Source organism: Alternaria arbusti (assembly GCF_024043155.1).
Source record: "Alternaria arbusti strain BMP 1465 chromosome Unknown scaffold_7, whole genome shotgun sequence".
Classification (NCBI taxonomy): domain Eukaryota; kingdom Fungi; phylum Ascomycota; class Dothideomycetes; order Pleosporales; family Pleosporaceae; genus Alternaria; species Alternaria arbusti.
The window spans coordinates 296749-322691 of NW_026249947.1; the positions used below are offsets into that span (position 1 = coordinate 296749).

Sequence of the window (25943 nt, forward strand, 5' to 3'; positions counted from 1 at the left end):
AGTCGACTCTTCTAACCTTCCTTCCTGGCTCTTGAGACTGTTGCAACCTACTACGACCACTGTATAGCTTAGCTGACCTCGAAAGCATTTTTCTCAACTGGAAGAACGAGAAAGAACATCGTGCAGCCCGCACGAAAAGCACGATGGAACACACGGAACACGACAGATCGTCCACGAGAACAGATGATCATCAGAGCGACGCCGACAAAGTGGGCGAAGTACTCGCAGTCCACTGCGCATATCCACCTGATCAACGCATCGGTTCACGCACCTTTCCCTCGATAATCCAGAACGCACACATATCTGCGCCGCATGAGCTCGGCCACACAGGGGGAACGATCGACCGTAGGCCATGCGGGCTGCTGTCAGGATAGCTTTACGGACGAACAAACATGTCGTGGTGTCCATCGGCAACGCAAGCCAGATCAAAGACGCGGAAGAAAGAGTACACAAGATGACTGAGTGAGTGCAGGCCGACCAGCTGACACTATGGGATAGGCAACTAAGACCGGGGCATTATCGGCACTACCCGCTCGCACCATCCGAGTGAGCCCTAGCGCCATCACGTGTCTGCCAAGCTGCGAAATTTACCCCACCAGCCGTCCTCCCACACAACAACACCACCGAATCCGACCCTCCGCCCGCTTCATCTCACGATGGTCGACCTTGCTGCATGGCGCAAATTCTTCGCCCCAACACCCGACCAGCCTTCCCTGACTGAGGGGAAAGCGCCGTACTGTCTCTCGCCGGGCCGTGCACCATCAGCTCTCCACTTCTATTCGCGGCTACGCGACGGTCACGGATTGGACAGCTTCAGCCCCCATTTCAAGCACAGCGGCTACAATCACCACAATCGAGGACGCAACCAATCATACAAATTGGAAATGGTCATTGCATCATTAAATACTGAGAATCTCAGGAATAGAAAGAAGCGACTGTAAGAGGTAACGCCCGGCCTTCCCTGTTCCGTATGCCATCGCTCAATGCCAGCTCTGCGTGCATCATTCCGCCTCTGGACCCAAAAAATGAATGGCCTCAAACTGAAAGAAAATACCGAAGCGGTATACATGAAACGAAACCGCAGACGCCCGCGCCATGACCGCTGTAACCTCAGTAGACTGCTTGCAGTCTACGGTTGCGCTCGCAAGACAGCTCATTGATTTCTCCATCCAGACTGCGAATCATCTCCATCGACTTCTCGATCGAAGCACCGAACTTGTGAGGCTCTCGCTGCCAGCGCCCGATGCGGTCCACCTCAGCGGCTCGGCGGCGCATCTTAGTGTTGATCTTCTCACAGAGCTTGCAGTATGTTCCCGTAGGAATTGTCTGCATGATGAGCTTCATGCCACACGTCTCGCCGATTCGGTACTCCTTGGCGCAGTGCTGTCGGAAGTGGCCCCACTTCCAGTCGCCGCAGACGAACCTGTGTTGGTCGTAGAAGCACATGTTTCAGGCTGGAAGAGCTTGGACGTCTGATGTTCGGTAACACGTTAGTCTTGTTCACGAACCGCTTGGATATCAGCACTCGAACACCTACCTGTTACTGCTGGTTCAAACACTGGACCTTTTTGATAGGGCCAGTGATCGCGTTCCTGGAAGTGGGTCAGCTCAGGGGTCACCTCAACCTTGAGCCTCAAAGACACATACAGAATGGTTGGATGGTAGGAGGGCTTTGGCAAAGACGGCTATGGTCTATACCCAAGAGAGGTGTTGTTGGTCAAGCCCGGTGTTGCAAAAGATGGCTGAGGATCAGAGTCTATGGTCAATGACTGGAAGAGATCTTTGGACTGAGTGTGAAGAGACTGATATTCTGGCAGCAGCGTACCGCTATTTATCCTTCGAAACGAACTCCTCTCGCCGGCCTCGCCGGCCATCCATCGAACCCGAGCCCGCTTCGCTGTCAGGCCATAAATTGATGCCGTGGCCTATCCTTTCATCGACGTGGTAGCACCCCACCCGGTTCCATCCAACGATATCGCTACGATTCACGGATCCCTCTTACTCTGACGCTAGAGTAATGCGGAGACGGGCTGAAATGATACCCTAGGCCGTGCCGGCGTTTCCAGCTGCAGACAGTTATCACATTTGCTAGGGGATCAACGTGTCGTGGCTTCCTCAACCACGTAACCCTTTGTTCCAGATGCGAAAATCCCGCATGTTCCTTGTCAAGACGCCTTAGTTGGCGCTTGGGGTCGTTATGGTGTGTCCTTGTCGAGCAATCCGGGCCTCTCATGCCATATGAGATGGAGCATTCGTGAACCGAGATACGATCACGTGCTGCTTGGTGTATGCCGAGTTACAGTCCGGTTCAAGAATATTTTCCTGGGTCCAGTAAGCGATTGGCCAATGGCTCCCGCTATTGGTACCTCAGCGGAAATGCCACCAGGCAATACACGGGCCAACCTTGAGAGTCTCTAGGTTCCACTCCCTTCACCTCGAGCTATGGTCAACCGTTACAAGATGCACTGACCAGGCCCTGGAGAATAAGCAGTATCGTCGCCTGCGGTTGGGCATCGCTGTCTCCTTACGCACTAGTACGCCATGTGGTCACGGTACTTCGGGCATTTCTCATTTCCTACGCTACATGCTCGACCCCAAATTTTCCGTTTGTGGTCACGCTAATCAACCTGTGTAGCATCACTGAGCTTCACCGATGGTGCTCGGCTGTTTTTTGCGTCCACTAGAGATCCTCACCTTTACCGCTTGGCTGACACACAACATGCCGGTCTTTCCACTATGGACTCGAAACGCTGTTGGCCAGTCACCTTATCTTGTTCTGCTGCAGACATGCGTCTTCGCCTTCGCACCTGGTCACCCAGCATCGCCACTGGGATGGAACGCTAGCAACATCCGCATGCATGTTGCATAGCACGGACTGGGTCCTTCATTCAGCTGATCGATATCCCCACTCAACGGCTGACTTTGCCCGTGGCCGGTCCGTTGTTGACTGACTAGGCCCTGCACGCTGACAGGCATTCCTATCCTAGATAACAGGATGGCGTGAAGTTAATGCGGAACCTAGGCCGTCATCGCATATCACGGTAATCATCTGGGCCCCCGGACACACACTAGAACCAGCCAAAGCATGCCCCATCGGAGATCCTCTGACGTGGCGAGCGGTATATGGTTGAGCAAAGGAGAAGCCGTATCCCTGGCGTTGTCTCTCCATCTGTCATAGCTTTTACGAACACATCCGCGTTGGCTCGCCTGCCTTTCCGCTCATACTCAGCGAGGGATGCCTCCACCGGGCCTATGGGAAGGTTTTCTTCACTAGAACCGTCTTTACCGGTGAGCCCAAAGGATGGCAAACAAGGCTTGAGCTATATTGTGTAGTCAATGCAGTGGCAACATGATGCAGTGTGCTTTCGTAAGTCGACTCAACCAGTCTGCCTTGCCGTCGAACAAGGCAACAATTCCACATTACCGAGCCAATTGCTTGCTCTCAGTTAGATTGAACTGTAAAATCATAACCATCTTCTTCAACTGTGTTCCGGGCATCCATGGCATGAGTGCAGCAAAGTGAGCGTACATCGAGTGATGCAGAAAGCGAGGTGTCCTTGTGGTGTCATCCGGCCCAACGACGGACTTGCGTCGTGCACGGAACCACACACCAGCCATCACAATTAACATGACAACTGCGGCCACTGCTGCGACCATAAGTAACCTTGCAAATAGTTGCGCAATCAATCGACCCGTTGCTGATTCCACCTCTTTTGGGTTTCTCTGACGCTGTGACTTGGCCTCTTATGGTCCTGGCATGCAAAAATGCCCAGAATTGCGCTCCTTGAGTACGCAAACCTCAGTCTCATCAAGGCTCGACGTTGGAATTTGCTACGCGGCACTCCGCGCATACTTCTCGTCATGTGAGAGCAAGGCGATGCTGGGTACGCCGCGAGTACATGGGCAGCGATGGAACTAGATGGCAAGTCGCACGCAATTTTGATCCCGAGACGAGCGAGTGCTGTGCTTGTGTGGGCCGGAGCTGCGGTCACCGGCGCTCTTTGTGCATGACGAGGCTAAGCTGTGTGGAGGCGGATTGGTGGGCGCCGCTTCACGGTGGGTCAAGTCGTTCTGGCCAGCCAGGTTACATGTCCCCGCGTGAGAAGAATATGGTTGGTCAAGGCGGATGAGAACGTTCATGTATGCCGAGACCAGCGCAGACTGGATGACGAAAGATTGCCTGGGAGGACATCACAAATCACTCCACGGGTCACACGTCTTAGTCAAAGCAAGGTATTCGATGACGGAGACGGGGTGAGGCATGACATGACGGATAAGCTACGACAGATACCTGAAGCAAGTGTGGCAGTAGATGGCGGCCACCCCGTGCAAAACGTGAAAAGGCCGAAGTGGCGGGACCTCAGGCTGAAAGCCCTGCCTTGTCTTCGCTTGACCACCGAGAGAGCATGTGCATGGCACTGGCAGGTTTCGCTCGAGCACGGGAAACTGTTGCATGCAACCAACCTCTAGCCGCATATGCACAAAGGAGGAGGGATCAGGGGACAAGCTCATGGTCTGGCTGATGCCGTGGACATCCTTTGGCTGGCCACTATACGAGCAGCCTGTCAGACCGATGAAGGCGTGCAGACACTGACAAGAGACAAAGAAAGCAGAACTTTAGCGACGATGTGTTGTTCATGCGAAGGATGCGGAAGGATGGTGTTACGCATGAATCTGGCTATCGTAACCGTGTTGGGTCGCTGATATGGCCGGACAACAATGTGCTGATCCGGAAAAACATCAACAAGCAGTGATTGGGGCTGCCAAAGGCTATATGCCGTGCACGTGGCTTCCACAAGGAAAGCGCCGGCAACAAGGCATACGCAGACGAGTATTCGAGAACCTACCTTTGGCTGATGACGCAGAAAGAGGGGTATGCTCAGGCGAGCCTCCATGCATTTCTCAGTTTCAGATGGCGGCAGTTACTGCTGATATGGTCGACCAAAAGCGGCTGAACGTCGCACGCACTGAATATGACACTCGGTACCAGCAATTGGAGACATACAAGCTAGGCATGTGGGGCGAAAGTGACCTACGACATCGCACCTTACTCCATATTAGTGGCCTATCCGCATCAGATAAATGGCCGCCGGCGACATAATGCTGAAGCAGTATGATGCTCGCAAAGCTACACCTATAACAAAGGCAAAAATCGCCGCATTGATCCAATTGGCAGGAGTTACTACCATGACAAGGATATGCCCACACGATCGGGGTGTAAGGTGCGTTGGTCGCATCGTCCTTCAACCGAATGAGCGGTGACGAAACCGTAGCAAAAGGACCGATATGACATGCACGGTAAGCTCAAACCCACCAGTGTAAGTGTGGGGAACAAGGAAACGAGAACAACAAAGAAATAGCAGTAGAGCCTATGGAACCAGAGGGATAGCACACTTTGTGCGACAACCCCGTTGCGGCCGTCATCCCGACCCAGCGCTTGACGAAACGTCGTTTCCCTACGCGCCCATAACACTTTGACGTAAACAACAACAACATCGGCGGAGAGGAAAATGAACAAGCACTATCATGCTGCAAGTAGTTGAGCCATTAGTTCGGAAGAGAGTCCGCACTTGTCAATTGCGTGCGCAGCAGCGTGCGTCATTAGCTTCATGCTCAACATCTAAGCGAGCGAAGGAAAATAACCTAGCCCGATTACCGGCCACTGGCATGACAATGAGCGACGGCGCTACATTATCAGATCCAGAAAACCCGAGTGCGAGTAGAAAGTGGCTCTCGCGGGGCTTCTGTAACGTGCAGCTAGCCCTATTAGTTGGCCGCAAGGCGGGAAAAGTCGGATGATGGTGATGTGTAATTAGCACTTTGGGGGAATTCTAAGGCCTGTGCATGAGAGAGGCAGTGCTTTCTAGGTTTGCAATACACCCTCAGTTGCTAACCAGCTCGGAGGGCGTTCTGGTCTTTCACGTGAATAGCCGTTGAAAGGATGAAAAGACTGGAGGCGAGGATCCGAAAGAAGGCTGGGAGAACAGAGTGGAGTCAATCTAGAAGCGTGTTCATGTACGATGACGGTCTGTGGGTAAGGCCTCAGAGGAGTCCGTGTTCAACAACCAAATCTCAATGGGTTAAGCTTGATGTAACGATGCCTGCTGGAAGTCATACACCGCGAAACAGACCCAGACAACCTGGATACAATGCTTGATTGCAAAGTGCTCCATTGCAATCCAAAGCACCTTGAATGATCATGTCTACCACGACTCATAATCGCAGACATTGACTCATCGACCAGCATGTCTTTAGAAGGGTATCTCCCTGATATGCCTGTACGTACGTTTCTCCAAAGAGAAGACCCGGACGTAAACGAGCGGTGAAGATAACCACGTACCATCTTTTCAGAAGAGGTTGGAGATTGGGCGTGTGTATGTCTTGGCACCGTCTTGCTCCGCGTCAAAGCGGTGTTCTCCGACCAACCACCGGCTCGCGATGTGCTGCTGGCTTCTTATCCTGGATCCCTTTGCCTCTGTGTTGTTCAAAGAGACACCAAGGCATATCCCTGACCAATTGCCAGCTTGACATTGTACGCGTGGAGCAGTCGCGCAAGCTTTCTATGCGACGCGTCGAGTCTAGGGGATTCCCAAAGTCGCCATGCACCCGGCTTATAGCTTGCCGATTATGCCTAGTTTTCTAACCTCATGATCACCTAGACCACATGATCAGACAGTGTACGTTGTGTCTGGCAATCGAGCAGCGAGTATGGGAGGTCGATTCGGGAGGTGAGTGGACGCGTTGTGAGGTCAAAGGTCGTGCCTAACTAAGGTAAACTCGTGAAGATGTGTGGAGCCGCTCAGGCAAGACATATAGGCTTGCATCGGTAGCAATGGCAGTAGGCAGTACGGTTGCTTGAGCGATGTTGTAGACCACGTTCGCGTAGGAGACAGGGGGCGCGTTTGATGTTCCAATGTCATCGATGACTAAGTGGCCTGCGGCTCTATCTCGGCCCGGAAATAACTTCATCTCCGGCGTCCAGATAGTCTTCCATGAAGCCAACTGGACAACACTTTGAGGAAAACACCCCAGGATCAGCGATTAACAACATGAGGGACAGATTCAGATTAATCATAAGTTCAGATATGCATACATTAAAGCAGCCAATGCTTCAGCTGGTCTGCCTCAGAGCTCGTCGTGGCCCTCCGCATTCACCTCACACAACCGCCCATCCTTGGTCTCCACCAACGCCTCACTCCCAACACATCTGCGGCACCAAAGTACGTTCTTTGGATCGGCCCTCCTCTTCACTCCCCTCAACATCCAATACCTTTCGCCCCAGAACGCTTTCTGCCATTCCGGCTCATAGGTATCACCTTCATTGAAGTATGCGCCAGTGTCGGGGCTGAGTTGCCGCAGTGCCTCGGTCTTTCTGCGTGTGATATCTGAATATACATGATCGATGCTGGCCTGAGATACGGCGTCACCAAACGGCGATGCGACAATAAGGTGCGTGAGAGTGTTGCGCCATGCAGGGTTGAGACTGCTTTGAAGAGGGTAGTAAGCTGGCTCGTTCGGTGCACCAATCATGTGGCCGATGAGAAGTGGGTTAGTTACTGGTCCCTATGGGTATGTTAGCCAAGATACAGATGTCAACCAAAGCTGAGGTCCTTTACATTTGGCTCAAAGGCATCATCGGTTGGGCCGATCTTCGAAAATACGATCGCCGTCAGGTGTGGGTTCGCCAGACTCTCAGCACTGAGCAATCTCGACCCATATGCCGAGCCACCATTTGCGACTTGCTCGTTCGTGAAATTGGCTTTGTGCATCTCCAGGTACGTATCCGTGTGCGATAATATCGACTGCCATTCAAAAGCCTGCCTCCGCTCCTGCAGATATGCTTCAATAGGTTCCATGAGTAGCTCAACCGCTCCGCTTGGAGCGTTGTAAAGTAAGAATGTCCAGGAGAATGATAGAGTGGGAACAATAGGCGGACCCACAACCAGGTAATACCCTTGCATGCCGCCTTCTTTCAGCCGCTGCATCTCTGCGTGCAGGAAGCCCAAGAACTGATAGAAACCAGTGCTTCTGCCTGGGTGTTTGAAGCGGACTTGGAAGGTATGCGCAGTAGTTCTCGGGGTTGGAAAAGTGCGAACAACGACTTCAGTGATAATGCCGAATGTGCCGCCACCTCCGCCCCGTATGGCGAAGAACAATTCTTGGTTCTGACATGGGTTGGCGAGGACGACTTCACCATTTGGTGTGACAATGGTGGCTTCAAGTAAGTTGTCGGCCCCCATCCCGTAGCTTGTCGAAAGCGGTCCATGACCACCGCCTGTTAGCCACCCAATGAGCCCGACGCTGGGGTTGGCACCTGTTACAATCGCCATTCCATGCTGAGCTACTTCTTCTTGTACTTCAATGTTCGTGTGGCCGGCTGAAACACGCACAGCGGTCAATGGACTCTCGGAAGGGCAAGACGCTGGACTGAATGATGCGACGTAATCGATGCCGCGCATATGGTGCGTCCATATACTTAGGCTGCCATGTCCAGTGCTGCGACCTTGGTATGAGTGTCCAGTCGCCTTTACGACAACGCGAATGTTCCTTGCACTTGCCCAAACCAGAGCTATGCTGACTTGAGAAGAAGTGGTGGCATTCACTACGTAGGCAGGGTAGTTGCCGATATCACATCCCTGCACTTCAGCATGTGGGTTACCGGTGATGCTAGTTCCGTTGGGAAAGATTGGATTGCAAGAGTCGTTCGCCCATATAGGGTAGTCGATACTGACGGGATGCGCAGCGTGATATGACGAGTTAAACCACTGCGACGTCACGTAGTCACAAGCTTCTCGATCGAACTCTGGCCTTGGCGGGTAACAGACTGCTCCCGGTGGAACGCTGCGGATAAGTGCGCCGTCAAGTGTCGTGTTGAGGTCGCTCCATTCGTTGATAGTAGGCCAACAAGCATCACCAGGTGTCTGGTATATGCATCAGCCGTACTCAGTGGATGCGTAATCTCAACTCACACATTTGCACGACTGTTGGAGCGCCTCGCCATGCAACAAGATGCAGAGAAAGCAGACGAGGAACGCATACAACCGCATATCTTCAATCTTCCAAGTACGCAGCCCAGTGTGTGTCGATCTTCTGGTCGTTCGGTAGCCTCAACAGCTGGAAGTCAGAGTTCAGTTGCGGCAAACCTCGCTGGCGCAAGGATTAGCGGGTGAACCAGCTTCTGATGGAGATCATCTCTTACGATAATGGCCAAAGGTGATTGAAACGTATGCGTGGCTCTATCGGGCTGGCCAAATCGCAAATAACGCAAGAAGAAAATGTTTAACAGCTGGCGCTGCAGATGCGTCGATGGCGAGAAAACGAACGAAAGTGATGAGTGTCGAAGAAAATAGAGCAAGATGCGGAAGTCAGACAATGTTTGATGTTCAGTAATTCATATCAATTCCGTAAACCTGGAAGAGCTGAAAAGCCAAGGCTCGGTGAGGGGCAAAACACGTGACGAGCCCCGATTATATCGATCCTTCGTCTTATCCTAAGGAAGCGGTCGTTGCGAGTAGATATCTGGTATGCTAGATGGACTGATGATCGTAGAGGATTCCATCTGGAATGTTATGATGTGGAAATTCTTCCGTCTGCTCCCACCACCGTGCGTAGCTGGCCTGCCAGGCTGCACCAGAGATGCTACCATTGTAGCCATTCTGATCATGGCACAATATATCGCATTGGAAGATGTAGCTCGTGCAAGATCGCATGGCTCGTTTTAGCTCCATATTGTCGTACTTCCATCATGCCAGCATGTGGTCGTAACGACGCCGCGATGAACTTCTAAAGAGTCGTGTCAGCATCGAGCACTTGACGTCGCATACAACATACATACCTTCAAAACCACTTCAAGCAGGCCTTCGATGCTTCTTGCTCAGTCTCCTTCGCGCGCGACTCGGCTTGCGCACTGGTATTTGTTCATGGCTCGGTGCTAGAATAGGTCGTTCGGCGGCATGCATATCGCTACCGGCTACACTTGCCCCATCCCTCAACGCACGACGCTCCTCATCCTGAACCTGAATATCGAAAAACGATGTTCTCCAGTTCGTCTGTTCCTCTGGCATACCCCCCGAGCTCCTCACCAGCACGCGCCGCGATCGCTGCATGTCGCTGACGTCCGGCTCTTTCCGGAACAAAGCATCGCTGAAGATGCGCTTAAAGAACTTGGGCATGTTTATTCGCTGTTACTTTGCAAAACAAAAAGATATAGCCGCAGGAAGGATGTTATGCAGGGACTCGCGGGATGCGACAGGCCTTATCAAGCCCGTGTTGATGTTTGGGTGGCGAAGATGAGGGCGGCAATTGCGGGGGCCGATACCCCTGTTGCGAGAGGATGGGCAGCGCGATTGGCCAGCATAAGAGGGCCGTAATGCTGATCTTGAACGGGCGTGACCAACTCTCTCCTGGACGCGTCAACGAACGGAATTTCACTTCCCGTGCCTTCGCCCGCTTCGCTGAAAATGATTGTCTTTCTATAACGCGCTCAGCGTCTCGCGCGTATTCGCTCATGTTCAGCTAACGATACACGCGCCTGGAACAGCTGTTGCCCACAACAAGTATCATCGCGCGCATCAAGTTTTGGAGCCAGCTGCAACGATGTCACAATGATCGGCAGAACAAGGTGTTTACTAGTACCTACAGTTCTAACAAAGCGTCTGGATGCGGACGAACCCCAGTTCATGTGACGATAAGGAAGCCCGAGCACCAGCCGTCTCATTTTACGACTGGCTTGATGCTCAAAACATACTCTCCGGGTCGTGATTCCGTTTATTGACGCTGTTTCATCCCCGACGCCTTTCTTTCTGTTCTTCTATCCTCTTCATACACTCCTCTTCCGAGCAGTCGAACCAATCACCAATGTCGCTAATGTACCACCTAATAGGGCCTCCAGCTGTCCACTGGTCGCACTCACAACCTGGTCGAGCGCATGGTCCAAATGTGCGATTTCCATAAGCTTGGGTACTTGAAACCAGGAAGCCTTGGGCCTTCAGACGATAGACCACCGGGTAGATTGCCTTGAGGTACTCGGACCAGTTGTCGGATACATCCCAATGAAAGGCAATGTGCAGTTTGAACCCCTCCTTCCGCGCAACACTTTGTTCTTCCAGCAAGGTATAGAGGGACCGACATATTTTTCGAATGTGTACTGCTCGACTAGATGGCCTACTATGTCCGGTTAATAAAGACAACCACGCGGGACCAATGACAACTGCCAGCCTTCGAAGGAAATCGCATGTGCGGACCGAGGGTGACCAGCTGTCATATAGGACCCCATCGTCGTCTTGCAATAGTGGCTGCAGGAGCTTTATATCGACCGAGAGATGAGCGCTCTTATACCAGACTTCTACAGCTTCGCGCGCGAACTCAGGGCCGACCTCACGTTCCAACATCCAATATGGCGGCTCATATGCTTTGACCATAGGTGCAAACTCATACAAGGGGTCGTGTGGATGTTTGGAGTTGTTGTCGACAATCTCGTACGGCTCGTACGGCTCGTCCTGCTCGTCCTGACTTCCGCGGCATAGCTCCGTGTAGATCATATCTCGGAGCTCACGTGGTAGTTTCTCCAAGACCGCATTTGGTAGCTCTTGTATAACTTCTCGACACTGCTGATCCCGCTTCGACAACAAGAGTCTATAATTGTCAGTATGGATGATTATGCCTACCCAATCTTGTGTAGCTTACATGCGTATGGCAAGACGTTTCGCGCCCAGCAACCGTAAGTCATCATCCGCTAAGCGGGCTTGTTCGTGTTCCCTGTCTTCGGTCGTGTGTATGCTGGTAGTCAACGTCAGTCAGTTGTCCATTTATTAGATGTCGGGTCGCTTACTCTTCATCGACGTTGCTAAGAGCCGCTTGCAGGCCCTCAACGGTATCGGGTATCTGGAAATCGGACAGAGGCATGACTGGATCAGCGTCGTGGCGTTGGCTGTGACTTCAGCGGACGGATAGCAGAGGTGGCAAGGTCGCAATAAGTACCTGCGTGTTTGTGAGAGGGAGTTGGGAACCAATCATGGGCCTGCACTAACCCAGAAAGGCAAAGCGTGTCCGGATCCGGTGCACTCATTCTCACTGACAGCATTGCACCCGACAGCACATGGCCTTCACGCACTTTAGATGAGCTTATATGGGCAAGACAGGCTTTCAAAAGCCACGGGGTGTCAAACATGCCAAAAAATCCTATAAAGTAGGAGAGACAATAAATTTCATTCGAAATGTAAATTACTGGCCCTCCACCGCGCGCATTCCCTTTGCCAAATATCAATCTTTTGTCGTTTGTTTCGCATATCGACAACACTAAAGCTCTCATGTCCTTGTACCTGGCCCCAGAACTTACGCTTTTCCACCACCCCAGGGGAAGCTGCGCCATCTATTGTAGACGCTAACTCGGTAGACGAGCCGGAATATTGACTTGCAACGGGCTTGATCAATTGGACTATTCCCTCCGGGATATCATCCTCCTCGGAACGAGGCTCGGGATCATCTTGCGCCGGTGTTGATACGATGGTGTCGACATTGATATTGGCGGATGGTGCTGACGGTTGAGCGTCTTCTATTCTCCGAACCCCAACGTCCTGAGCGCTTACAACAATCTCAGTACTGTCTTCATCGTCACTGGAGCTCGCATCGTAGAACGTATCTATCGTATGGATAGACGGCGGAGTGAGCATACCCGCCTCGACATGACGCCACCTGTAAATAGGTCGTTTGTCGCCATTAGTATTCCTCACGTCCAGCTCGTCAAGATCCAGGTATGGGTTAACATCCGCTTCGATAAGTTCGTCCGGGATTAAGAAGATGTTCGCATCGAGAGCGCGTCTCTCTGCGTCCAGATACGCATCCTCTGCATCACGCAATTCGCCTATCAGCTTTTGTCCGTGTTTGAGGAAGTAGCCGGGAAAAATTGGAGCTAGTTCGCTATAGGGTTTCGTTGGGTTTTGTGCGCAGAATTTGGCAAGTTCGAGGTTGTAAGAAGCTCGATGGCCGTCGTGTGCTTTGTCGGCTTCGCGGAAGGCTTTTCTTGCTGCGTGGAGTTTGCTTCTGATATTAGCCTCCTTCAGTAATTGGGCCTCGCTGGGTTCGTTGCTTTTGTCATAAGGTACAAGCTCTTTGCCAGTCGGTGTTTCTATTCTTGCGACAGTCTCAATGGCGGGCGTTGTAGCTGGCACACCTTCGGCTTCCGCTCCTTTTGTCTTTTTAGCTGGATTTTCGTGCGACTTTTCAACCTCTATGGATGCACCAGCGCCCTCGGGTTTTTGTGCTTCTGAAGATTTACTACCTGGTAAATCTTCACTCTGGTCTTTGGCGTAGTCCGGCAAGATCCCTGCCTTGATGAAAGCGTCGTCATGACCCAAAGAAACAGCCTCCATCCAATTGTACCACTCTTCTTTCAATTCTTCCTCTTTCCTTTTGATGGCTTCTTTCTCCCGCCGAAGCCGTGAGATGTCCTCTTCTGTTTTCGATAATCTCTCCCTCATTCTTATGATTCTCGTATCTGACCCATCTTGGTGCTCCTGTTCAGAGGTATGCTTTGCCATCTTAGCGTTTGCTAGTGCCGCACCGGAGGAGTAGACGATTCGTTGATGTTCTGAGATCTTTTTATCGATACGTTCAAAATCGACTTTTGAGCGGGCCTCGAGCTTTCCGTGAGCGCGCTGAAGCTTTACGCAATTTAACATCCTTTGACCGAGTTTGGAAGACAGCAATAGCGCCGTGACTGGCTTTCCGTCTACAGGAACCGCAATGAACGCAGCCGAGCCAGTGTAGCTTGTCTTGAAGTCTTCATCTTTGTGTACCGTCTGCCAAGGTTTGAAATGGTCTTCAGCCTGTTCACCCGTCGCCTTTGACCCTGCATCGTGATCTTTTGGACTTGCTGATGATGGCTGCGAATGCGAGGAATTCTCCTCCTTCTCGGTATCATTCGACTGGTCTCCCGGCACTTGGCCGCCGTCATGCTGCGACATTGGTACACTGGCAGTGCTAATAGTTAGGGTCTCTATGGGCGCCGCTGGATGACATGCACGAGTTGATTCAGATATGAGCCAGCTTGGGGTGGAGCTGATGCATTGAAACTTCGTTCGACTGAAGACAAAGACGGTACCACGAGGGTTCCGGCAGCTTTGTCAAAACCATCAAAGAGCATACTAACGTCTTTGTCCTCGTGCATCGTTTCCTATCCGCTGCGACAGCCGGGGATAATTCCCTTGAGACTAGACCATCTCGCTCTACGGTGGAGCTCATCTGTCTCCCAAGTCATTCTCCAAAGACACGAAACCGAATATGATCTTTTTCATCTTTAGGAAGGAGTGTTCTCTTTGTTTCGTTGCGTACTAGACTCGCTTTGTGACTTCGTCAGTCAAGAAACGCAAGACCTCGCCTTTTAGCAGTCGTTTTGCAAACCAGCCTTGGTTCGCTACTGTTATGGTTCGAATCAGGACGACTACCGGTCAAGTTCATCACCGACTTATGCGTAGTACTTTCTTCGTGGTTTCATATGGAGTCAGCAGATACCCGAGTAAAGATGCGAATTGATGACACTAGAGAGGTCAGCAGCGCTTGCGCAAGTGCAGGGTAAAGAGACTCTCAGGAGTCAGGTATTCACCGATCTGAGCATCTCCACGTGATGTGCGGGCGCTATGACCGATGTCGTGCTCAAGGCATTCATTTCAGGCCCTAGTCGCGCTGAATTCCAGGACTAATGGTGGAGGGAGTACCTTATTCTCCACGCCAATCGCCCTTACACTCAACTACCCACCGAGTGTTCTGTCTACCACCCGTTCAAAAGGTCCACCGCCCGGAAGACCTACCGCTCGCACACCGCGCGAATTGCGGAACTTGAACATCCACTGCACGCTGAAGACCCCCGTCCCCGTCTCCTGACCTCACCCGGACGGACCACTAGCCTCCTGCGAGCTCGCTACCCTTGGATTCGTCAGTCTCCAAATCCCCTTTGCCGCCCCCACCAAAGTCGTTCGTCCCATACACAGTGTGACCAACATTCAATACTCAACCCTCATAACCACGGCGCGTTGACTCGACATGGCGGGCCAAAGCAGGAAGAGGAAGGCTGATGACGAGGACGAGCCGCGCGAGTGTGAACGCAAAGTACTCAAGGTTGTAGATGAACAAGACCCACTCCGTAAGTAACTCGATTACTTAATGTCGTAGTACGACTATGCGAGCCAAGGGGTCTTGACTAATATCATATCAGAGTCAACAAAGGGCAATCGTGTCTTTGTGTTCAAGAAAGTCGACACATCTAGCGTCGCTACTCCGGAGAGCAGCGCATCTTCGATCGCACCGGATACTGTATCGGCGGCTGGAAAGATGGCTGCACCACCAACTGTCTCACCGTCCTTGCTCGACCGCATGACAGGCCATCGCATTGCCAACCTATCTGATTCGTCCGAAGAAGATAAAGGCAGGCCCGACATGACAGAGTTGATGGAACTGATGTCACGTCTGGAAGAATGCGTATGGGTAAGGGAGAAGATATCAGAGGAGAAACTCAAGAAGATCACCACCGGCACGATCATTTGGGAGGTTACTGCTGACAAAACGATGAACCCTAATGCCAGTGTCGCCAGGTCAGACTATTTCCCAACTTTCGACGGTCTTTATTGTGTGAAGGGCGCGCCCTGGATGGTTCTCTTCAAGAACGAAGAGGAACCAAGTCTCAATTGCTTGAGGATGACCCGACACGGCTTCGACGGCGATTCGAAATTGACACCAGGACAGCTTGCCCAGACAATGCGCGTGCTGTATCCGGATGGAAAGGACAACCCTAACGTCCATGGGCTTCCTGTCGTGCATGTTCAAGAGTGCCAGGACTCGCAGGCAGGCGACAGGGTGTCGCTCATCAACATGGAAGAGATAAGGACTTTCCGCGCTACGCAAGATACAACCATCTGGGGCCAGCTGTATCCGGGCTCGGCATTCTTTTTCTTGAGAGAGTACATGCGCCGTTTTCAGGCGAAGACTGAGGCTGCACTAGAAGAGCTTCAAGCTGAAATCGATGCATCACCTGCTGAGGCACTCCCAGCTGTGGAGCGACGATCCGGACAGTTTGAGCTAGAGCATGGGCCCCCATCGGTATGTTTGCTGAAATCCAGTTTCGTTGTCAAGCTTACTAACCATCTTAGACCCAATCTCAACACGCCTGCTGCAGTGAGCCCGGTCCTTGCAACTGCACTAGCGACAAGACAGCCTGGGTACCATCGGACAAGAGCATGGTAGGTGTGCGACGAGAATCGATTTAAGACGAGCGAGGCAGGATGACCTCGCGATAAGGGGTATATGGGGTGTTGAATAATCACGGTAAACATTTCTCCCGCTTTGTCCGGGATTGCGATATGGGTAGAGTGGAGTACAGACACGCAAAGCTCTTCGCGAGCTCATGAATAGCTGCAAGTCCTTGTCAGCAGGTTCTTTTCGCATGCTTTTGCATTGAAATATGGGAGTAGCGTAAAACACGGTAATGAGAGCTCTTAACGGGCTTACGAAGGAAAACCCAATGTGGTCAATGTATCCATGTGTTGCATCACACTTTGTATATGAAGCATGACAAGTAACCTCCACAGGCTTCCGAATTTTCAGAACTTAACACAAAGAGGAACGAGCGCCTGTGCTGAATGTGATGAGAAAGCGATGAAGGTTGATGGTTTGAGGATGGCGGACCGGGCAAGAAGCCGCAGCGCAGATGCGCTAACGCGAACGAAAGCCACGATGACGTTGATGAAGCTAACCCGCGCATCTGTCGCGTCGTCGCTGCCAGATGCGCGACGCGTCTTTGTCCTCCCAACATGCATTCTTCATTCGATCACATTGGCCGATAAATTCATCTGCTTATCGCCGCAGGATCGTTAGCACAGCCCGCCGAGACACGCCCTCGCTCATCACTAACGAAGGATGGACTGCGCCTTAGACTCAGACTGTGGCCTGGTCTTAATCCGGGCCGATCATCGTAATAGTTCTGATGTTTTTCGCTGGATCTGGTTCTCACGCTCATTACTAAAAACACATTTCCAGAAAAGTAAAACAAGATCATACGAGCTTCTGATTCTCTAGCTATCGCGACTGATCTAACAAAAGTCCAAAAGGTTTCTCAGATCGCCCCCAATACGAGTTTCAAGTCCCTCTCCAGCACTTCCAAAGTATCCGCATCGCAAGACGCCAGAGCACCTTCCGTCTCTTGACGCTCATCCTGATGCTCATTACCCTCCTCCTAAGAGCGATTCCGCATCTGACAAAACACGCAGTCCCGACAATGTCGTTGCCGAATCCGCGCTGTAGTATCGAGAGGCTCTACTTCTTGACCTGGCGATTGGTATCCGCCGGTCTCAGTCGCCCATTGTGCAGTCGCTTGCCAGATCGCAATATCGCTAATCATCCGATCGCGCTCTTCGGTCTCATCGGTGGTGTCGCTGCCACTGTTGGTGCTCATATCGGTAACGGCCGGCGGGATGGTCAGGGCTTCGGGAGTGCTGTGTCCTAGTGAGACGGCCGCTGGGGGTGGTGAGCTACCTGGCTGTGGTTGGCCGGGCGGGAGCTTCTGTGGGACAGCTATTGGCATGCGAGGTGTGAAGTTGGGTGTGGATGGTACGGTCGCTGGGCTGTCTGTTCCTTCTAGCTTGCCCGTGTGCTTGATCGGAGCAGTTCGATTGCCAGCGATATCGGCCCACGTGGTACCCTGTGGCGCCGCCGCGGGATCTCTCGCAACGTATGGCTCCAGCGGTGGTGTAAAGACCGGTGCGTCTTCTTGCGCTGGCTCGTCGAAGTATCCTGGTTCGTCCTGCTCCGCCATTCCCAGCGGCCGACTCGCTTGCCCTTGATCCCTCAGATATCTCACCGACTGTCGCTGATTGTACATTTCCACTTTGAGAATGACGTTTGCTATGCGCGTCTGGTCTGTCTCCTCTTGAGCTCGCGCTGCTTCGGCTTTGGTGCGGAAACCGACGACGATTGTGGTGACATTGCTATTTGGATAGACGTTCTTGAGGCTTGTCGGATTGTAGCTTTCGTACATTTTTTTCAACTCGTCTGTCTCGATGTAGCCGGGGACGTTCTTGACGAAGATGAGGTGCTCGTTCGCCGCTTTGGCGCCATTGTTCAGAGGCATCGCGACGGTTGCGCAGTGTGGGCGGGATTGTGGGGCTCCAAATTGTATCTGCGGAAGTCTTTGGTGTTGTAAAATCTAAGTCTGTCTACAAATGTAAGCGATGACGAAAAGCCGAAGTGAATGTGCTGCTAAGAATCGAGATGGTGCGTGTGTGTAGGGTTGAGGTGCAGTAGTACCCTGAAAGTTCTTCTGACGTTCGCGTGTCAGATTAGCGAGTAGATAAGGGTCATCGACTGCTGCAGTTTTGCTTCCACAAGTGGTTCTATCGCTGTCGCGGCAGGTGTAGTGGTGTAGGTGAGCAAGTGATTATAGATGAATGACGCAGAGCATATCGGGCCCATAAAGCCCCGCGAGGATGTGTTCGTCCTCATGGTACGCAGGCAAACGGAAAGACCGACGAAAGAGCAAGTGACTGGGAATTGTAAGGACGGTAACGAGACATGTGAGCCCAGAAAGTGATTAGTCGCGTCGTAATAGGCTCAACAATGCTCGACAAGGGTCCAGAGCACCAGAATGAGGAAGGCATGATCTAGGTCTTGTGCTGAATGCTATCACACATCCCATGGAGAAATTAGAAAGCTCAATACGATGTAACATACAGTGCAGACGTGAAGTGCGCAAATGCAGCGCAGTGAAGCGCGTTGGTTTCGAGACCAATACTACGTCATGCCGCCTAGTCTAGCCTACCCGCGTGCTCATCCCTGCACTTTCGGGTCATCGCGCTCGCTCCCCGATAACCATACCTAGGTATCCTGTTTGCGCTCGTCTTGTAATGATCCGATTGCATCGACTGTGAATGGGATTTCGGGTGTTTGGGCATGGCATGATGCTGATACTGAAAGCCATATCGACGTGCATCCATTGCGCTGACACAGATTTCCAGTAAATCTACATCTTTTAGCTTTTGTCGTACTCGAATCCCTACAAATGATCATGCATACCCAGCCCTGTTAGACCGGATCTGTGAAGACCATAGATTCGAAACATGGGTAGGTATGATAAAGTATCTAAATCTAGCATGACCAGCTTACTCGTGTCTAAAAAAGACACAGTGGTAAAGTGTGTATGAAAGATACGACTCTGACTTGCCTATTAGAGATTTACAAAGAACAAGAAAGGTAAAATGCTAGGTTAGGAGCTGTAGTTGGCGCTGTACATGAGAACGAAATACAATGGCAAAGATTAAGCCCAACACGACACGAAGGCTCTTCGAATAAGCATGCGCAAGCCATCGACTTCACAACTCAAGGTATGATATGACTGAGGGTATTGTTCTATTATTCATTTACATTTTTACATCAACGACTAGACGATCCCTGGATCACCTAGACCTTGATCACAACCTTATGCGGCGCATCCTTCTCCTCAGGCTCACCAAAGATGTTAACCGGCCACCTCGGCTTGTTAGCCGTGTAAGGAATGTTGAAGCGACGCGGCTCCTTCTTGCCAATCTCCTCGACCTTTGCGAAGTCGTCTTCCGACAGATCAACCTCCTTGAAGTTCTCTTGGATGCGCGATGCGGTGACGGACTTGGGGATGACGGAGTGGCCGCCGACCTGGGCCCAGGCGAGGATGACTTGTGCGGGGGAGGCGTTGATGCGGGTGGCGATCTCCTTGATGGTGGGGTGCTGGACGAGGAGGGGCTCGCCGACCATGTTGTTGCCGAAGGCCTGGGGGGGTGGTGTTAGTAAGTGTTGGATTAGGGGGATGGAGGGGAGATGGCTTACGGAGTACTCGGTGATGTGGATGTTCTTCTCCTTGCAGTACTGGATGAGCTCTGGCTGGAGGAGACGGGGGTGGCGCTCGATCTGGTTGGCAGCAGGAGTGACGCCGGTGCCGTCGATGATGGCCTGGAGGTGCTCCTTGGTGTGGTTGGAGACACCGACAGCGCGCGCCTTCTCCTTGGGCAGCTGTGTCATGGCCTTCCATGTGTCGACGATAGAGACGTCGTCGAGCATCTTGACGTCCTCGCCCTCGAGAGGAAAGAGGTTGTTGTGGACATCGCCGCGCTCGTCGAAAGCGACGGGGAAGTGAACGAGGTAAAGGTCTAGGTAGTCGAGGCCAAGCTCAGCCAGGCAGTCGTCGAGAGCGCCGGGCACGTCCTTGGGGCGGTGCTGCGAGTTCCACAGCTTGGATGTGATGAAGACGTCCTCACGCTTGAGGTTAGGGACCTCGCCGCCGAAAGCCTTCTTGAGGGCCTGGGCGATCTCCTTCTGGTTGCCGTAGACCTTGGCGAGATCAAGGTGGCGGTAGCCAGCCTTGAGGGCCTCGAGGACGGCAGCGCCGACCTGACCAGGCTCAGCTTGCCATGTGCCGAAACCAAGTTGGCTGGAAAGGTTAGCAATTGCTACGTAAGTCTGCGGGGTGTTTGTTTGGGTACTCACGGAATGGCAGCGCCAGTGTTGAGAGTAACCTTCCTTCCGAGAGACATGATTGCTATTGGTGAACTTGGGGTATCAAGAAGAAAAAGTAAAAAGTTTGTGAGTGCTGGAATGCGGATGTTCTGGACCTTTAAGCGTTGTCTGGGGAAAAAGTTGTCGGAGGTGGGATGGAGGGGTCGGAGACGTCACCGAGCCCCAGACGGCACCATCTCCATGTTTGGCAGCCGCCTCCGCGCATCAACAATGTCCGACGGTCCACCTTACAGACTTCTGCGTCATGCATTGGTTCGCCTTCGCCAAAGTCGCGGTAGTCGTGTCTCAACAAGCATCATCCATCGGCGCTACGGTGTTGCAGAGGCTTAGGAGTATCTGCCGTCGATCTACCGCGGACACGTCGCGTCGCCATTGGTGGATGAAATGTGGCAAACGCGAAGTTTTTGTAGGCGGCCTTCAGGGACCGGGTCGAAATCGCCTATTGTCTTGTGTAAGCGCGGGCATCATGCGGAAGAGCTATGGCGGCTGCATGGCAAGATGGGGTTGGCTTGGTGACATCGATGGCGGCATGCGGATGGGACTGACCTCGGCGCATCAGACGGTTATATAAGCGACCCACTCTACAGCCACGTCGCCTTTCCATGGCGTTCCAGACATGTGAATTCGTGCGTCTTTGACATTTGCATCGTTACCTGTACTGTAAAGAGCAGGAGTACGTTGATGGAATGCCTAAATGTGGGCGTAGCATCAATCCAACACTATCTTACAAAAGAGAGAAACTAAACACCCTATAGCCTACATTAACATGAAAACGTGCAAAGTAGGGGACCTAACGTCAACGTCGGCTCTAGGGTTTTCAGTTTCTCCCTTGTATCAGGTGGTCACCACCCCATTCATCTCATAATCCTCTCCCAAAATGTCAGCCCCTCCCGTACATCCACTGCCTTAACCCTCATCTCCACCCCCTTCTCCTCCCTCCCAGGCATCGTCAAAAACCCCACCCTTTGATTCCCTTCCACGATTAAGCTACACACCGAGATCGTTACAGTCTCCAATTCCGGCGCTCCGAGCCCGGCGATCAAGCTCGTAAGACTACCCTTCGGGCCTAGCTGTAAGCACAGCTCCAACATATCCTGTGCGTCCGTGTAGTCGATATCGATATGCTTGACCATCTCCCTGAGGTGCTTAGGTAGGATAGCAAAAGCGGAGAGGACGGTGTATTTGTAAGTTATTTCGCCTTTGATGTTGATATGTAAGGTATCTGTGTCTGGCACGAAGAGGACGGGTTTGGTCGCGCCGGATTTGATTCCATCCTTTGAGTTGGAAACAGGGAGGTGGAGGTGATGCGGCGCGGCGAGAAATTTGCACTCGGCGGAGAAGAACTTGCTGGTTAGGTGCAAGGTGATGTCCCGATTGACAGAGGCGTGGACTCGGTAATGTACTGAGCAGGGAATGCTTGCTGCTAGTACGGAGGCTGTGGAATTGGGTCGGCGAAATTTGATGTCGGCGTGGAGATGTCGTGGTGATGCGTGTATGGCATTGTTCCAAGCGTATTTGATGATGCGGGCTTGGAGTTCTGCGGGAAGGGAATTGAAGGAATCGAAGACTGATGCGGGTTCGTCTACGGGAAGTGTTGGCTGTGAATTTGGCTTGCCTTGCATGATGTTGGATTTTGGCATGTTTGAAGCGGTCTTTATAATCTTGATGGTATGAAAGCGGTGATGATAGAAGAGTGAAAAATGGTTATTAGGTAGTATCCTGTGAGATTTCAAGAACGAAAATGAAAGGCGAGGGCAAGACTTGGTGTTTTTAATATACACAGCATTAATTGAGGAATTAAAGTACCTTGGTTAAGATGTGGCAGTCGCGCTGGGTTTAGACGAGACAATACGCCCCAACCAAGGTACAGCCCAAAGACGATACACGACACAGCCACCTCATACAGGACAAGTTTGAACAGGTCTGCAGCCTACACCAACGTAGAAACATACAAAATAGATTACCCAACATAAAGGTAGGCTCCAGAGTGTTCAAGTTTTTCCTTATTTGTGATGCATCAAGAACATGAACAGACCGAAAACGATTGCTCACGCATATTTCTTAATGTTTTGTGATTACAGTACATAGATACCATACTTCATCGAAAGCCTTGCCCCAGCGATCCAAAACATGGAAGCCAAGGACCACATAAAGCGCCGATCCACCCATCCTGGTCCCATCTAAACAGGGACTTGAAAAGGAAAACCCGCACAACCCACGCCCGCTACGAAGAAGGTATGGAAAATCGCTCCCAGAAAACATGATAAAAGCTAGAGCACATGGTTGCGGATGTCGCCAGAGACGAACTCGCCTGGAACAGACCGCGTCATGTTTGCTATGGCAGCCATTAGCACGGAACCGAAGAAGAAAGAAAGGGTATCAGAGTCGGTGAGGATGTGGAGGTGCGGTCAGGCAGTGTTTATGACTCGCCTCCTGTTGATGCTGCGGGAGCACCTTCACCACCTCTGAATGATCCCCTTCCTCCGCGGCCTCCGCGTGCGCCTCGCTCGCCACCTCGTCCACCACGAGAAGCACCGCCACGGCCTCCGCGACCGCCGCGACCACCCTCGCTGTCTGAGGCACCTCCACTTCGGTAGCCGCCGCCTGAGACGCCACCACGGGTGCTGGCTTGCCAGCTGCCGGCTCCGTACCTAGGCTGGTTGGGACCAGGGCCGCGCTCGTTGTACACCTTGACGGTCTTGTTATCTGGGCCGCCCCGAGCGTTCCTGACGTCGTCCGCAACGCGACGAAGCGCACCGTGCATGTCCTGCGAGGTGGCGAAGTGGGCGACGAAGAAGTGCTTGATCTTCTCCATCTTCTCGACCTTGGACCTGTCTTCCTCTGCGAGCAGACCCTTGGCTTCTTCCTCATCCTTTACACCGGCGATAAAGAGACCCTTGCTCTCCTTGCGCTCGACGGGTTCCCGGGGAGCGGGAGATGTAGCCTTCTCCGGTGCGCCGGTGCCATTGGGCTTGACCTCGCTTGGAATGGACTTTTCAGCAGCATTTACTGCTGTGTTGTTGGCCGGAGGCTGGGGTGTAGCGGCCTTCACGGACTCCTTGGGTGCAGCAGCAGGGGCGGGCGAGGGTCCGGTCCGTGCAGCCTGGCCGGCATTCTGCTTCTGCTGTTGAGGAACCGGTGGGGTCGCAACGGCAGGGCGGGGCTGCTGAGGAGCGTTCGCTGGTGGTCCGGCTGAACGACCTGGGGCAGGCGATGGCTGGGCGGAGGGGCTGGGGTTCACGGCAGCTGGGGGACCAGTGCTGGTGTTTGCAGCTGCGGGCTGAGTCTGGCCAGGTGCAACCTTTCCGCCTCGGTGAGCGAAGTTGAAACCTTGGGCCCTCATCTCAGTACCGATTCTGCCATTGTCAATGTCCAGTACGAGCCAACCGTAAGCCGCATCCGCAAGGTTGAAGTTCCACATGTTCTTGAAAGCGCTCTCGTCGATTTGGCCGCTCTGAGGACCAGGAGCAGGGCCACCGAATGGGTTGCCGCCGTTGGCTACGGTTGGCATCTTATTTACTATGTCAAGTGCCAGTGCCAGCAGGCGTTGTTGAGATTCGCTGTCAGCGACCGCGGGCTCGACTTCAGTCTTGACTGTGTCCCAAACATCGTTGAAGGAGGCCTTGGATGCAGCGAGCTTTCCGCGGTAATGGTCGAGGGTGGGGTTGACACTGAACTCGTTGTAGGAGCTACCGTAGCGGAAATGCAGACCCGCGGAGACGGAGAAGTCGGCCTTGAGCGTGACGGACAGCTGGTTGAGCAGGCCTTCGCGAGCGGGAGATGCGTGGGTGACGAATATGCGGGTTTCGGTCGGGTCGTATACGCGGTTGGCTGTGTCGACCAGTTCGCCCATCTGTAGCAGGGTAGTCCACATGGTGCCCTGTCCACCTGCAATGGTCGTCCTGCCCTCGCCGTTGTCGAAGAGCTTGTGCATGACGACAGCGCCACCGAGACCGAGCAGGCGCAGCTTGACGCCGCCTACATCGAGCAGCCGCGAATGCGCCTCATCGATGATGTGCAGGTTGTCCACCTTGTACTCGCCCGATCGCAGCTTCTCCAGGACCTGAACATCCTCGCAAGCACCCCACACGGTGTATACTGGCACGTTCAGGGTGTATGTCTTGTTGAGGAAGAGGGGCAGTTCTGAGAGTGGCAGGTGCTCCCGTGCGAAACGCTCCTTGATAGGCGGTTGCGGAGGGGCTGTGGCAATGGAGCGCTTAACTGCATCTGACAACAGCGGTGAGTATTGTGCCACGTGCTTGAGAGTCTTCTCGGCGATGCGATCGAGCGAGCGGTCGTCGTAGAAGCCAAAGTCGCCGGTGTGGATGATGTAGTTTGCGCGGGCGTCGGCGGCGAGCTGGTTTAGCGATTGCAGGTTTCCTGACCGATGTTAGCGATGAATTTGATGCTCGGGTATTGTTATCGCCCTCACCTCGGACATCTGCAATGCACAGCACTCGTACGCTTCCCTGCTGAATCACGCGGCCCTGGTTGGGGAGCAGCGGGACAGCTCCAGGCGCTGGGCCTGAGGGACCACCGGGAGCGCCGCCATTAGGGAGGTAGTTGCCTGGGTAGGGGCGCGGCTGGTTGGGAGCTTGCTGGATGAGGTCAGTATCGATGTCACATGTTGTCAGACTGGAGCGGCAATTGCCAGACATACTGAAGCCATGGAGTCGGAGGCGGAGGGGTCGAGCAACGTGTCCTGGTGAGGTATGCAGATGGCTGGGGTGGGCGGCGGAGATGGGGTGGGGTATTACAATTTCGGAGTAAGAGAGAATGTAGTGGAAGAGCCTCCTCTTTAGTGATGGCAGCGGCGAGTTGTCTGGTCTGCCGTTGCTCCTTCTGTTTTTGCTAACAGCTTTCCGCCGCACAGACCCTGGCCTAGCGCGTCCTATCAAGTCGCGTTGGAGCTGTCTGGAACCTCTACATCTCCAGCTCCCCCAGCTTCCTCCATCCATTGAGCTTTGTTTCCTCATGGTATCGCTGTTTCTTCATCTCGTTTCTGTCATGGAAGCTTCTGACAAGATGGCTTTCCTCTGCATTACCTCCCGGCATGCACATGGCCTCACTGCCAGCCATCGCGGTCTCGTTTTCTAGCTACCTGAAGAGCTGTCACCGACTTCAGGTGATGGCATTTGACACACTACTTCCTCCATATGGCTTTTCTTCGATCTCTCTACGAGCAGCTTCAATGCTCGAGCTCAAGAACCTCTGCCAGCTCGCACAGTCGATCCCCAGCGCAGTCTACCAACGCACCAGGTCAGACTCTACGACCACTAGCCAACAGGGACACCGAAAGGAGAGTCCCCACCGAAGGCTTTCCGCGCTGCTACGTGCTCGTGCAGCGTTTGCTTCTCGAGTTTGCCGCGCTCGTTTGCCATTGGTCGGTGAACCGGCTTACCTAACTTTTG

The 25943-nt window shown here is 52.9% G+C and overlaps 9 protein-coding genes across 9 annotated transcripts; 1 reads left to right on the plus strand and 8 right to left on the minus strand.

Moving 5' to 3' along the window:
- Positions 1-1110: 1110 nt before the first annotated feature.
- J4E86_005908 (uncharacterized protein) lies at positions 1111-1446 on the minus strand (the record flags this gene model as incomplete). The annotated part of the gene is made up of 1 exon (XM_051446439.1): positions 1111-1446. The coding sequence occupies one exon, from the start codon at positions 1444-1446 to the stop codon at positions 1111-1113; it is 336 nt and encodes a 111-aa protein (XP_051302014.1).
- A 6146-nt stretch (positions 1447-7592) lies between these two features.
- On the minus strand, positions 7593-8459 carry J4E86_005909 (uncharacterized protein; the record flags this gene model as incomplete). Its single annotated transcript, XM_051446440.1, has 1 exon — positions 7593-8459. The coding sequence occupies one exon, from the start codon at positions 8457-8459 to the stop codon at positions 7593-7595; it is 867 nt and encodes a 288-aa protein (XP_051302015.1).
- Positions 8460-11176: 2717 nt separating this feature from the next.
- Positions 11177-11904, minus strand: J4E86_005910 (uncharacterized protein; the record flags this gene model as incomplete). The annotated part of the gene is made up of 4 exons (XM_051446441.1): positions 11177-11209; positions 11244-11634; positions 11686-11778; positions 11831-11904. 4 exons carry the CDS (start codon positions 11902-11904, stop codon positions 11177-11179), a joined length of 591 nt encoding a protein of 196 aa, XP_051302016.1.
- A 402-nt stretch (positions 11905-12306) lies between these two features.
- J4E86_005911 (uncharacterized protein) lies at positions 12307-13964 on the minus strand (the record flags this gene model as incomplete). Its single annotated transcript, XM_051446442.1, is given in 2 exon segments — positions 12307-12320; positions 12338-13964. The coding sequence occupies 2 exon segments, from the start codon at positions 13962-13964 to the stop codon at positions 12307-12309; spliced, it is 1641 nt and encodes a 546-aa protein (XP_051302017.1).
- A 1075-nt stretch (positions 13965-15039) lies between these two features.
- On the plus strand, positions 15040-16259 carry J4E86_005912 (uncharacterized protein; the record flags this gene model as incomplete). Its single annotated transcript, XM_051446443.1, has 3 exons — positions 15040-15139; positions 15212-16092; positions 16143-16259. 3 exons carry the CDS (start codon positions 15040-15042, stop codon positions 16257-16259), a joined length of 1098 nt encoding a protein of 365 aa, XP_051302018.1.
- Positions 16260-17224: 965 nt separating this feature from the next.
- J4E86_005913 (uncharacterized protein) lies at positions 17225-18118 on the minus strand (the record flags this gene model as incomplete). Its single annotated transcript, XM_051446444.1, has 1 exon — positions 17225-18118. The coding sequence occupies one exon, from the start codon at positions 18116-18118 to the stop codon at positions 17225-17227; it is 894 nt and encodes a 297-aa protein (XP_051302019.1).
- A 1325-nt stretch (positions 18119-19443) lies between these two features.
- On the minus strand, positions 19444-20549 carry GLD1_2 (mitochondrial glycerol dehydrogenase Gld1; the record flags this gene model as incomplete). The annotated part of the gene is made up of 3 exons (XM_051446445.1): positions 19444-19788; positions 19846-20446; positions 20503-20549. 3 exons carry the CDS (start codon positions 20547-20549, stop codon positions 19444-19446), a joined length of 993 nt encoding a protein of 330 aa, XP_051302020.1.
- An 837-nt stretch (positions 20550-21386) lies between these two features.
- J4E86_005915 (uncharacterized protein) lies at positions 21387-22172 on the minus strand (the record flags this gene model as incomplete). The annotated part of the gene is made up of 1 exon (XM_051446446.1): positions 21387-22172. The coding sequence occupies one exon, from the start codon at positions 22170-22172 to the stop codon at positions 21387-21389; it is 786 nt and encodes a 261-aa protein (XP_051302021.1).
- A 779-nt stretch (positions 22173-22951) lies between these two features.
- On the minus strand, positions 22952-25201 carry J4E86_005916 (uncharacterized protein; the record flags this gene model as incomplete). Its single annotated transcript, XM_051446447.1, has 3 exons — positions 22952-24912; positions 24965-25130; positions 25193-25201. 3 exons carry the CDS (start codon positions 25199-25201, stop codon positions 22952-22954), a joined length of 2136 nt encoding a protein of 711 aa, XP_051302022.1.
- Between the last annotated feature and the right edge of the window lie 742 nt (positions 25202-25943).